The following is a 14,482-nucleotide window of genomic DNA, read 5'->3' as shown; positions in this document are numbered from 1 at the left end:
TTACCTCACTGACAAAATTGTCTCTGAAATGGGTATATATGCTGATGACACCACGCTCTATAACAGGCACGACAGGAAAACGAATGAACACATCTAAGGAAATGACAGAAGCACTAGAGGATGACCTCCAATCTGTAGTAGAATGGGGACAAAAATGGATGGTCACATTCGATGCTGCCAAGACTAAACTTGTTTCCTTCAATAATTGCAAGAAACCTTCTCTACCACCAATAGAAATAGCCAAAGACTCATTATCTGAAAGTACTTCTTTTAAACTCCTTGGCCTAATGTTCACAGGAAACATGAGTTGGAAAAATTACATTGAGAGCATTGCTAGGACCGCTGCAAAGAAGGTAAGCTCTCTCTACCGTGCTAGAAAGCTACTAACACCTGAAAGTATACTGTAACTCTATAAGGTCACCATTCGCCCATATATGGAGTATTGTTACCATATTTGGGCTGGTGCATCTGCTATTAGTCTCTCATTTCTAGACAAGGTTCAAAAGAGTCGCCAACCTGATAGGTACTGAACTGTCATCTAGCCTTCAGCCTCTGTCCCATCGACGAAATGTTGCATCTCTCTGCCTGTTCTACAAGTATTTTAATGGTGAATGCTCCGAACTGCAAGCAGTTATACCCCCTCAATGTAAATACTCCCGACAAACAGCTAAATCCCAGCCCTACACAGTAGAGATCCCTAGATGTAAGAACTTTCTACTCAAGCAGTTTCTTCCCCAGAACTGCTAGACTTTGGAATTCCTTTCCGGGTCCCTGATTCCCCAACTGTACTGACATGCAGAAGTTCAAGTGTAACGTGAACAGACATCTTGCTGCCCTACATAGTACCTCAGTAGTTTAGGTCCCTAATAATAACCCCCAACATCAAAGTGGCAACGTGCCTTGTTTGGGGTGAAAATGTAATAAAAAATTTTTTAAAAATTCTAAATTTCTTTATGATTGAAATTAATCCAAATTCTTTTTCTCTATAGGAAACCATCAAAGAATGTATCCCTCCTACCGCTCCCCATAACGCATCCATGTATATTCAAGGTAAAAAAAACAAAAACACTTTCTTTTTGTTTTTTTTGTTTTTTTGATAGACAAATTGTTTTTATTAAAAATTTGAAAGGGTGCATGATTATCTTAATGGATACCATCATAGACTCTGAAGTAGGTTATGCCAAGTTAAAGTTTGATCAGATTTATCATGATTATTTTTCCACTAACAGAACTTTTGAGATGAGGATTGATAATTTGTATTATTTAACTTATTCAGACTACTATTTTCATCTTGGATGTTATCCTTGCATTTCAGTTGATGTAATCTTTGACATTCTTCAGGTATGTTTTTTCAAACTCAGAAATATTTCTATGTCAAAGCTGGGAACCTATATGGAATTTCAAATTGAAAGTACAAATTAAAAAATAAAAGCCAAATCTATTAAAAAATATCAGTAGTTGTATAGACTGTTACCCATGGCTGACTAATATTTTCATGGAAGTTTGGAGAAATTATGAAAAACAGCCAAACATGGAAATAAGAACATAAGTGAATAATGAGACTGCATATCTCCTCATGACAATGTTAAAATGGATCAACATTTTATCTGGACCTTATCCATATTCTATGAAGTATTCCTGAAGTTATGCAATGGAAATATTGAAAACTCAAAAACTATCTGACCAGGTTGAAATTTTGCATGGTTGTTACTGTTATTAAAAAAACGTGAGATCCATGTATAAAATTTGGTTGAAATTCCTTAAAAATTTCGGATTTGTCAAATATTATAGGTTATATAAGATACAGGATGTCATCAGCTACAATATTAGCCAAATAGTGAGTCTGATAAACAGAGCTGAAGTTATTGCGAAAAATCTTGCACCTTTTCCTTGATCTTGACCTCTGACCTAGATAGTCCCAAATTAAATTAGTTCTAAGTTGGATCATGATGATGTTTTAACCCAAGTCTGTAACAATTGATCAAGCAATCTGGACACTAGTTAGGACGTAAACAAATGTAGTGATAAACAAACTCAACAAAAGACTTAACCTCCTTGGCAGAAGTAATTAGCTGCTAGATTTCAATTGACAAGATCAGTTTCATAAATGTTTCTATAAACATTCAACATTTAGAATCTTAAAAAGGTCTCTCGGTTGGAGTAACTAAACTAATGGGAGAATCCGGTAGAATGCCCCATCCCCAGGAAAAAACAAAGTGATAAGAAATTAAAACAAATTAGAAACATGCATTGATACATACAAAACAAAATTGCTTTTTAAGTAGTGACTCCTTTGTAAAAAAACAAAAAAACATGCAAAACAAAATTGCTTTTTAAGTAGTGACTCCTTTGTAAAAAAACCCCAAAAAACATGCAAAACAAAATTGCTTTTTAAGTAGTGACTCCTTTGTAAAAAAAACAAAAAAACATGCAAAACAAAATTGCTTTTTAAGTAGTGACTCCTTTGTAAAAAAACATAAAAACATGCAAAACAAAATTGCTTTTTAAGTAGTGACTCCTTTGTAAAAAAACAAAAAAACATGCAAAACAAAATTGCTTTTTAAGTAGTGACTCCTTTGTAAAAAAAACAAAAAAACATGCAAAACAAAATTGCTTTTTAAGTAGTGACTCCTTTGTAAAAAAACATAAAAACATGCAAAACAAAATTGCTTTTAAAGTAGTGACTCCTTTATAAAAAACATAAAAACATGCAAAACAAAATTGCTTTTTAAGTAGTGACTCCTTTGTAACAAAACAAAAAACATGCAAAACAAAATTGCTTTTTAAGTAGTGACTCCTTTGTAAAAAAAACAAAAAACATGCAAAACAAAATTGCTTTTTAAGTAGTGACTCCTTTGTAAAAAAAACAAAAAACATGCAAAACAAAATTGCTTTTTAAGTAGTGACTCCTTTGTAAAAAAAACAAAAAACATGCAAAACAAAATTGCTTTTTAAGTAGTGACTCCTTTATAAAAAAACATAAAAACATGCAAAACAAAATTGCTTTTTAAGTAGTGACTCCTTTGTAAAAAAACATAAAAACATGCAAAACAAAATTGCTTTTTAAGTAGTGACTCCTTTGTAAAAAAACATAAAAACATGCAAAACAAAATTGCTTTTTAAGTAGTGACTCCTTTATAAAAAACATAAAAACATGCAAAACAAAATTGCTTTTTAAGTAGTGACTCCTTTGTTAAAAAAAACAAAAAAACATGCAAAACAAAATTGCTTTTTAAGTAGTGACTCCTTTGTAAAAAAAAAACAAAAAACATGCAAAACAAAATTGCTTTTTAAGTAGTGACTCCTTTATAAAAAAACATAAAAACATGCAAAACAAAATTGCTTTTTAAGTAGTGACTCCTTTGTTAAAAAAAACAAAAAACATGCAAAACAAAATTGCTTTTTAAGTAGTGACTCCTTTATAAAAAAACATAAAAACATGCAAAACAAAATTGCTTTTTAAGTAGTGACTCCTTTGTAAAAAAACATAAAAACATGCAAAACAAAATTGCTTTTTAAGTAGTGACTCCTTTATAAAAAACATAAAAACATGCAAAACAAAATTGCTTTTTAAGTAGTGACTCCTTTGTTAAAAAAAACAAAAAAACATGCAAAACAAAATTGCTTTTTAAGTAGTGACTCCTTTGTTAAAAAAAACAAAAAACATGCAAAACAAAATTGCTTTTTAAGTAGTGACTCCTTTGTAAAAAAACATAAAAACATGCAAAACAAAATTGCTTTTTAAGTAGTGACTCCTTTATAAAAAACATAAAAACATGCAAAACAAAATTGCTTTTTAAGTAGTGACTCCTTTGTTAAAAAAAACAAAAAACATGCAAAACAAAATTGCTTTTTAAGTAGTGACTCCTTTATAAAAAAACATAAAAACATGCAAAACAAAATTGCTTTTTAAGTAGTGACTCCTTTGTAAAAAAACATAAAAACATGCAAAACAAAATTGCTTTTTAAGTAGTGACTCCTTTGTAAAAAAACATAAAAACATGCAAAACAAAATTGCTTTTTAAGTAGTGACTCCTTTGTTAAAAAAAACAAAAAAACATGCAAAACAAAATTGCTTTTTAAGTAGTGACTCCTTTGTAAAAAAACAAAAAAACATGCAAAACAAAATTGCTTTTTAAGTAGTGACTCCTTTGTAAAAAAAAAAAACAAAAAACATGCAAAACAAAATTGCTTTTTAAGTAGTGACTCCTTTGTAAAAAAAACCCAAAACATGCAAAACAAAATTGCTTTTTAAGTAGTGACTCCTTTGTAACAAAACAAAAAACATGCAAAACAAAATTGCTTTTTAAGTAGTGACTCCTTTGTAAAAAAAACAAAAAACATGCAAAACAAAATTGCTTTTTAAGTAGTGACTCCTTTGTAAAAAAAACAAAAAACATGCAAAACAAAATTGCTTTTTAAGTAGTGACTCCTTTGTAAAAAAAACAAAAAACATGCAAAACAAAATTGCTTTTTAAGTAGTGACTCCTTTGTAAAAAAAACAAAAAACATGCAAAACAAAATTGCTTTTTAAGTAGTGACTCCTTTGTAAAAAAACATAAAAACATGCAAAACAAAATTGCTTTTTAAGTAGTGACTCCTTTATAAAAAACATAAAAACATGCAAAACAAAATTGCTTTTTAAGTAGTGACTCCTTTGTTAAAAAAAACAAAAAAACATGCAAAACAAAATTGCTTTTTAAGTAGTGACTCCTTTGTAACAAAACAAAAAAACATGCAAAACAAAATTGCTTTTTAAGTAGTGACTCCTTTGTAAAAAAAAAAAACAAAAAACATGCAAAACAAAATTGCTTTTTAAGTAGTGACTCCTTTGTAAAAAAAACCCAAAACATGCAAAACAAAATTGCTTTTTAAGTAGTGACTCCTTTGTAAAAAAACAAAAAACATGCAAAACAAAATTGCTTTTTAAGTAGTGACTCCTTTGTAAAAAAAACAAAAAACATGCAAAACAAAATTGCTTTTTAAGTAGTGACTCCTTTGTAAAAAAAACAAAAAACATGCAAAACAAAATTGCTTTTTAAGTAGTGACTCCTTTGTAAAAAAAACAAAAAAAACATGCAAAACAAAATTGCTTTTTAAGTAGTGACTCCTTTGTAAAAAAAACAAAAAACATGCAAAACAAAATTGCTTTTATACAATGAAATGGTCAGCAAGAAAGGCATGGAAACTTTCCGGTTTAAAAAAAAAAATTCTTAAATATTCAGTTTTTTGGTTCTTATTTAGAATTGCGCACTTAATTAAAAAAAACTACAGAAAAATCTTTATGATGTATGTACACATCATGTAATAGAAATGTCATATTCCAAAAACTATGTAATTGATCAAGTACTTTTATTTTTATAAAGAAAATGATCTTTAAGCACTTAATGCAAATTCGTCTGCATTATAACATAAATCTAGAAAATTCTTGTGTAGTAAATGCACAAATGCATGTTCATACTAACATTTTTAAGTCAAATAAAAAAAATAAGTTAACATAAACTAGCTAAATTATTATGTAAGTATAACATAAAGATTAAAAACTATTTGACATATGTTCAAAAGGTTTAGAGGTTAAATGGTTTTTTATTCATTTCATAAAAAATACATTTTTCTGTTTGGGATTGTAACACATAAATTGAATGAGAATGTTAAATGAAAAGATGAATCCATATTATATTTCTTTTTGTCTATTTGTTCCACTTTTTCTCAGAAAGTACTACATCATTCTGGCTAAAAGTTTACATGAACGTTTATAAGTGTAGCAAACTAAGTAAGTATTGTATCTGCTTGATGCACAGTTAGGGATTAATAGGGAATAGTCACTACAATATCATATTTATTCTAGAAGTTTTCTCTGAAACTACTGGGATGATCTGACTGAAATTTTGTTTGGACCTTTATGATAAGGTGCAGCAAACTAAGCATTATGTTATCCGTTTAATGCACAGTTAAAAATTAATGAAGATTAGTATTTAATGCAAAAATGAGTACAATTTAACCATATTCAACCATGAATTTGGCAAAAAGCACTCGTTCTAAGCCAATGAGCTATACATTTTGCCCATTTTTAATGGTCAAAAAGTCCATTTTATTATGTTTATTTTTTATTTTATAATCAAATTATGTTGCATTGTGTAATATTTGTTTCATGATTGAAACATTGTTTTATTAAGATTTTGATTTTCTGCGGAAAAATGTAATTTCTTATCTCTATCATTCTGTTATTGCAGATGTATTTTCTAATGAAATTTGTTCATTTCTCGAGTGTCGGAGATATTGGGAAGCTCCCTTCCCTGAAGTAAGTTATTCTTTCTGTTGCTTTTCTTTTTTATTTGTTATTTTTTATTTGTTTTTTGAGATGAGGATTGATAATTTGGATTATTCAAACTACTATTCTCATCTTGAATGTTATTATAATATTTCAGGTGATATAATCTCAAACTTTATTATCAAACTCTGGCACCTATACAGAATTTCAAACTTAACCCTTTGTTTAATTTAGATAGACATATATTGAATAAATATATATATATATATATATATAAAATATTTAGTGTAATGGTAAAGATGTTAAGTATAATCAGTTTCAAGTGATAATATTCTGGAGGTAAAAGATTAAATTCCTACTATTAAGAATAAAATTGCCAGCTCTATACTGCCTAACTGGTATTCCACCGCCACATATTGGGCGAGGTGTCATCACCAGAATAGAACGGTACAAACAGCTTAACGACCACAGGCACTCACTGTTTGGCCACCAATCAGTGAGACAAGGACTAAAATCTCGCAGTAGCTTCATCAATATAGAGGAAATCGATCTCAGGCAAGCTGCCTCCTATAGGATGGAACGATGGTGAGACTATAACAGCAGGAATCAAAATGAAGCCCTACCAGACCCAAAAGAAACACTCCCCCAGGGTTCAAACCTTGGTAAAAAAAACTGAGTGACTCTAAATAGAGCCAGAGCCAAAGTAGGCAAAACAAAAGACAATCTCCACAAGTGGGGCCTAGACACCTCACCTTTATGTCCATGTGGAGAGGTATAAACGATGCACCACCTTAGGGAAAACTGCCGATTGGGTCCTCATTGCTCAAACCAAGACCTTAAGGAGGCAAACAGCACCGCCATGCAATGGGTTGATTTCTATTGCGATAAGATATGATGATGAGAATAAAATATAAATTACTTTTTATTTCTTCTGTCAATTATAACTCAGTATGAAAACAATATCATAGATTAAATAAATATAAATAAATGAAGGGTTCAGCTTGAAAGTATGCACATGTTCCCAAGTTTAACAAGATGCACCGAATGAAACCGGATCATTGTCATAACATGCTAGATGAGAAAAGTAGTTTGTATAATCCAAATCATACAAATGTATTAGTTATGATATAAAAAAAAAGACTGGAAAAGCTTTTAGTTTATATAGTATTGTATTCGGTTGAGAGGAAAGTTCTTGCGAAATTATAAATTTTGATTTCAAATGATGCATTTTCAAATAAGTTTTTATTATAATACTTTTACTTTATGTATCATTTTAATGAGAATTTTTTGCTCTATTTAATCGTTTAAATTACAATCATTTTAAAACAATTATTTTCTTTTCAGAACATTGAATACAAGATGGAAAAAAAGCAAATTCGCACAATTTTCTTATTTCGATTCAAGCCAGGCCAAAAATCTACTGAAACAGCTTGAGATATCAACAAAGTGTTTAGCCTAGGAATCACTACTGAATGCATAGCACAATGGTGGTTTAAGAAATTTCATGGCACCGACAAGTGCCTTGAAGATAAGCATAGTGGTTGGCCATCGGATGTTCACAGCGATTAAGAGCCTTAGTCGAAGCCAATCCATGCACAACTGTTCAAGAACTTTCTTTTGAATTAAACGTAACAAATACAACAATTTCCAACCACTTGAGAGAGATTGGAAAAACAAAAAGATTTGATAAATGGATGCCTCATGAATTGAACTACAAAAGAAACATCGTTATGAAGTGACATCTTTCTTTTTTCTGGAACAAGAAGGGCCTGTTTCTCAGTTAGGTTGTAAGTTGTGATAAAAAGTGGGTTCTTTACGACAACCGGTGATGCTCAGCTCAGTGGTTAGACATTAACGAAGCTCCAGGACACTTCCCGAGATCAGATCACTAAAAGAAGGTCATGCTCACTGCTTGATGGTCTGCGACCGGTCTCATCCATTACAATTTTTTAAATGAAGGCAAAATCATTACGGTGAATAAGTACTGTCAACAAATGGATAAAATGTATCAGTAACTTTAACAACATCCAGTATTAGTCAAGAGAAAAGGCTCAATTTTCCCCCTCGATAATGCCCAACCACACTTGCTAAATCGACCCTGCAGAAGTTGAATAAATTGGGCTACAAAACTCTGCCATATTCTCCAGATCTCTCACCTATCGACTACCACTTTTTCCAGCATCTTGACAACTTTCTTCATGAGAAATGCTTCAAAAAGTTCAGCGACTTTGTTGCCACCAGAACACAAGATTTTTACGTTGCTAAGCATAAAAATGCACTTGTTTTGTGTTGGTAAAAGTATGTTGATTCTGATGGTGCTTATTTCGATCAATAAATTTTTGTTTGAGCAGAGATATGTTCGCCTGAACTGAAGTTAAAACACGCAAGAACTTTCTTGTCAACCTGATAGTAGACATTAGTAGTTTATCAGTGTCACCACAGACGTCTATAGTTAATCCGTGTTGCCATAGATGTCGCTAGTTTATCCATGTCGCTATAGACGTCAGTAGTTTGTATCATTGTAGACATCAGTAGTTTATCCATATCAGCATAGGCATCGATAGTTTATCCATATCACCATAGGCATCGATAGTTTATCCATGTCACCATAGGCATCGATAGTTTATCCATGTCACCATAGGCATCGATAGTTTATCCATGTCACCATAGGCATCGATAGTTTATCCATGTCACCATAGGCATCGATAGTTTATCCATGTCACCATAGGCATCGATAGTTTATCCATGTCACCATAGGCATCGATAGTTTATCCATGTCACCATAGGCATCGATAGTTTATCCATGTCACCATAGGCATCGATAGTTTATCCATGTCACCATAGGCATCGATAGTTTATCCATGTCAACATAGACATTGGTAGTTTGCTCATGTTGCTGTAGACGTTGGTAGTTTATGCGCATATATCATAGACGTCGGTAGTTTATGCGTATATATTGTAGATGTTGGTAGTTTATTCATATTTTAAGAAGTTAAAATAAGAAAAAGACTTGAATATTTATTGTAATTATTTTCGTTTTTTTTAAAGCTCCAACAAAAATATGCACATTCAAAAAATGAATTTTTTTGTTACAGAATACTTCCATTGGAACAGCTGCCTACATCATCTTATCAGTGATTTTGATATTCTTCCTTGTACTCTACTACTGCATAGCTTATCACTACTTTTAGTAAGTCTTTTTTTTTTATATTTTCATTGTTCTCAATTTTTTTTTTTTTTTTTTTTTCACCCGTTGCTCATTTTTAATCCATTTCTATTAAATTTTAGGCTTAGCAATAAAAGTCAGTTTTTGCAAATAAGTTTATTGCATTCCATTTAGAAAATTCTAAGTATAGTCATGATCAGATGATCAGTATTTGTTTTCTATATAAAATGTTTGTACTTTTTGATATACTCCTTTACTAGGAACAGATGCACGCTTTTATGCTGGTTTCAAAAAAGGTTTCAGCTTTATTAACAATACATGTGTAAAATTGTTTCGACCCATTACAGATATTTTTAAATATAGTAATTCTCTGCATGTTTTTTATTATCCTTATACCAACAGGGGTACTCCTCAGTACAAAATATGCTTAAAAAAAAAGGTACTTGTTTACAATTAGACTACAAGGGTATTTCTTTAAATATGTGTATAGGATATTTACGCATGTTCTCGACTCCGACATTAAAATGAGACAACAAAGAGCTGATTTACATATATACAAACAATACATTTATTTATGAACAATGGAAAAAAAAACATAAGAGCATGTGTGTGTACACATATGATCAGGCATAGTTTTGGCTTATTCATTAAAGTTGTTGGAGAAATTAATTCAGTTGTTCATGGCAGACCATTAATTTTTATGGTGAAATTAAGTTATCTTAACTCAAATATTTGCACTTATGTATAGACGGAAATTTGTTCTTCACGTGCATTTATTGAGAGCGATGTGATATCTTGTGCGTTCATGGTTGTGTCGAGATAAAAAGAGAGAGGAGAAATGGAAGCAAAAGGTCAGAAGGAAGTGACCTTGATGTTATGTCAAAATGTCGGATCAACATTGATTTTTGTGGGCTTATTTTATGTCTGTTCGTTCTATATGCAAAACACTGTTATAGTAGTCATAATAGTTCCTATATATGTCCTTTCAATAAAAAAACAATATGGCTTACATAATTGTCGTCTTGAAAATAGTAATATATCCAAAGATTACGAAATTCGATCATGTAGAACATCTGCTATTAGTAAAAAAAAAAAAAAATGTGTAGATATGGTAAGAATCAAGGGCTGCTATTAATGTTGCGCAGTCTTTGAAAAACAAGGGAGATAATTAAATTTTTCCTGTTTTCAGCCATATTCTGATTGTATGAGGAAAACAATGAACAGTAGTTTTCTGTAAAAATTATCTACTTGATCAAAATTTGTAATTTTTGGAGATGACACTTACATAATATTGTTTTTTGCTTAAAAAGACTTATTTAACTGAAATCTACCTGTAAACAAGCACCAAAATATTTGTTCATCAACTGCAGATATCATATCGTTAGATCACCAAAATTATAACACATTGAGCTTGGTTAGTATCAGATTGGTGACCACTTGAGAATGCCAGGCATTTTGAACCTCTGTGGGAGGACAGTGAAATCTCCCTATAAAAAAACACTGATTCAATTGTTATATAAAAAAAAAATATCAGTAATCGAAACACTTGTATGCAGGTATTGTTAATGTAGCTGAAACCGTTTTTTTAAAGGAGCATAAAAAATGTCTTTCTAGTGAAGCTATATATCATAAAAAGTATTTACAGCTCTAGTATTACACTATTGAGCTATCTTTGAGAATATCTATATTTGAATATTAAATAGGAAAACTTTTATTTCAATGCTAAAAATATATATAGATACATAGGTACTTGTACAGTTTAATCAAGACACTAAAAACCGAAAATATTGAAAAAAAAAAAAAAAAAAAAAGTAATTGCAGGTACCCGTTATGGAATGAAGATCTCCGGAAAAAATTTCACTCAATTTGATTGAGTAATTTTTCTACTTTTATTTTTGTACAGTGGAAAAACACGTTTTTATAACAGTGCAGTGATAGTAGCCATGTTTGGATTTTTTAGAACATGCCTTGGGGAGAAGTGCCGACCCCCCCCCTCCATGTTAAATAATAGCTTTTCTTCCTAAAAATCGAAACCTGGCTACCTTTTGATCAGTATTATAACAAATTGTTTTGTTTTTGTTTTTTTTTTTTCACTGTAAAAAAAAAACCTACTTGATCAAATTAAGTGAAATTTTTTTTCTGGAGAACTTCATTCCATAGCAAGTATGTACAATATCACATTTTTCCAATATTTTCATTTTTTAATGCCTTGATTAGACTGTACAAGTACTGATACATGTATAGATACATATATATGTATATATTGTTATATATATAATTTCTTAGACTTAACATTGGTTGTTAAAGCAGCAGCCAGCAGTTCAGAAAATTTTATCTATATATTTATGTTATATATTTTGAAATTTTTTTCTTTTTTTTTTTTCTTGGAGTTGAAATAAGATTACTTATTAAAGTAAGAAATGCCCCAAAAGATGTCATGAATAAGTGTAAAATGTAATAACAAAGTCAAATTTCATGTACAAAATATGTAATTTCTTTTCCTTTTTGTTTTTTCTTTTTTCAGTACTGATTCATTCATTGACTATCAACCAATGGAATATTCAAGAGGAGACCGCACTTACAGCAACCCCTCAGTTTCAAATATGAATATTCGTTATCGACCAAACAGATATGCTCAATTCGCCAAATAGTGCAAGTTGTCCATCCTCTGATCTCAATTTTTCACTTGCCACAGTTCATAAAAAAAACAAAAAAAAACAAACAACACTTTCACTTGAATTCTTTCTGGAACATTCTGTCAATTTTCAATTGTGTTATAGTTTATAATACAAATTGTTGCTATTTTTACTTTAATTTCCAAAAATAATCAATTTCTAATTTTTTTTTTTTTTTTTAACTGATGGGTCACTACTTATCAAGTCTATTTGAGGACAAGTCTTATAAATTTAATTTGTTCATTTTTTTTGTTGATAAACATTAAATTGTTTGTCAATTATGATCAGTTTGTTACAAGTTGCCTAAAAGTATTTATTCATGAAAATCAGTTTTCTATAGTTACAGATGGTCCAAATAGGTTATTTTGTTTTTTTCCATTTATCTTGAACACTCAGATCAAGTTATGTCTGGTATAGATTTGTGTACCATTTCATAGTTCTTTTGAAAAGGGTCAGCCTCTAAACACTCTTCCAACAGGTGTTTTTGAGACACCATTTTGCACAGTGATCGGGATCACTGCTATTGATCAATGGTTTGGTTTATTCATCAACTGCAGATATCATATCGTTAGATCACCAAAATTATAACACATTGAGCTTGGTCAGTATCAGATTGGTGACCACTTGAGAATGCCAGGCATTTTGAACCTCTGTGGGAGGACAGTGAAATCTCCATATAAAAAAAAAAAACACATTTAAAATAAAATGCAAAAAATTCTGACCTCCACTGATTTGGATATACATGCGACCTTGGAGCACTTATGAATTTAATTCCCTAGAAACTTCCTTATTTGGAAGAAGCCGCTTCAACCTGACTAAGATGAAGTCATATCAAGTATTAGGCAGGTGCCAGGTTTGTCAACATGATTGTCATACTCCTGAGCACTCCGAGACAGTAATCTCAAACACTGGCCCAATCTAATTATAACAAACCCACACTGATGATGAGGGTGTAGGCATAGAGTATTAATTTTAAACAAATGATTCTAAAATGGGGCATTCATATAAGCAATAGAGAGAACAGGAAGGATAAAAATAATTGAGTATCAAAGTCAGATAGCAGAAGGAGCAAAGAGAAAAACATTGTCATTGATATTTTATAATTTATTTATGTATTTAAATACATTTTGGGCTGGTTCTTCATCTTGATTGTTATCATCCTAGTATTTGACAGGAGACATCTGAAGAAGACAATGAGGTAAAACTATCAAAACGTTGTAATGACAATAACAAAGATGAGGAAACTAGTTCGAAAATGTTAAGGAACTAGCTTTTATTTATCCGGGATTTATTGGTTGTACATTTAAAATATTTTAGTAATAACTCAAATAATCTAAGGGAGATAAATCATTGCAAAGCTGTAAAGATTTGTCGCCCTTTTGTTATTAAAATTTTTAGGCGCTTTAAGCAACTTTTTTTATTATTCAAAGAAACAGAAGCTGAATTGTAAAAGAAAGGGAAGTTATGCAGAATCAAATATCGATTCTAAAATTGATAAGATAAATATGTTAGATAATAATTATAAAAAAAAAATTATATTTTATTCTATTCTGATTTGCAGTATTTAGAATTAATGTATATTGTGTTAAGATGTCGCATCATTCAATATATTATCAATATTTTAGCTGACTAAACTGCGGAATTTAAACTGATACATCTTGATTCTTTAATCTTGCTGAGTTATCTCCCATTAAGACAGTTTTACATTTTATCTTGCACACTGTTCAAGTTAAGGTCTGTTATTATTAGTGTGTATCCTCCATCAAAAATGGCAGGAAAACAAAAATAATTATGCTCTACCAGTTTTTGCACTAATATTCACATAAAATCATAGAATTTTAGTTTTCCATATATGAATTATCATTTCTAAGGATAAAAAAACACCTAGTGTTGAGGTTTTATTTAAAGTGGAGCATTTCTTTCTAAATTCATTTAAAAAAAACAAAACAAAAGTTATTCCACTTGCTATTCACCACATGAAATAGTTTTGTTCGAAGGCTACATTTTGTAATTGCTAACTTTTGTATGATGTAATGGATATATATATTTATTTATATAAGAATATAAATAAATACACATTAGTCTTTATCATAGACATAGGTTATTTATTAGGTTGGTGCAAAAAATAATATTGTTTTTTGACTTGAAGTTGAACGTCAAAAAACATTATTTTTGCACCCGCCTAATAGTTTCATTTTAAAGAGAAAGTAGACAGAATTTTTTCTTCCTAACAAAATTCTCACCACTTAAATAATAAAAAAAAAAAACAACTATTTATTGAATATAATTTTACTTTTCTCAGGGATATGAAATCTCCACTTTTTAGCTGAATTCTGCCTTTTCACTAGACACCTCCCTCCAATGTGAATT

The 14,482-nt window shown here is 30.4% G+C and overlaps 1 protein-coding gene across 1 annotated transcript in view; it reads left to right on the top strand.

Annotated features, from left to right (window-relative positions):
* The window catches only part of LOC145284544 (uncharacterized), a 62,782-nt gene extending 50,623 nt beyond the window's left edge, over positions 1–12,159 (top strand). Inside the window, exons 5-8 of the mRNA XM_080133449.1 lie at positions 990–1,050; positions 6,234–6,301; positions 9,367–9,461; positions 11,962–12,159. Coding sequence (XP_079989575.1) covers positions 990–1,050; positions 6,234–6,301; positions 9,367–9,461; positions 11,962–12,088 — 351 coding nt within the window. The 3' untranslated portion in view covers positions 12,089–12,159. The remainder of the gene's footprint in view (positions 1–989; positions 1,051–6,233; positions 6,302–9,366; positions 9,462–11,961) is intronic.
* The last annotated feature ends 2,323 nt before the right edge of the window (positions 12,160–14,482 follow it).

This window comes from Euprymna scolopes, chromosome 9, assembly GCF_053919585.1.
Source record: "Euprymna scolopes isolate OS-2025 chromosome 9, ASM5391958v1, whole genome shotgun sequence".
NCBI classification, from domain to species: domain Eukaryota; kingdom Metazoa; phylum Mollusca; class Cephalopoda; order Sepiida; family Sepiolidae; genus Euprymna; species Euprymna scolopes.
This window is presented reverse-complemented; position numbering and strand designations above follow the sequence as displayed.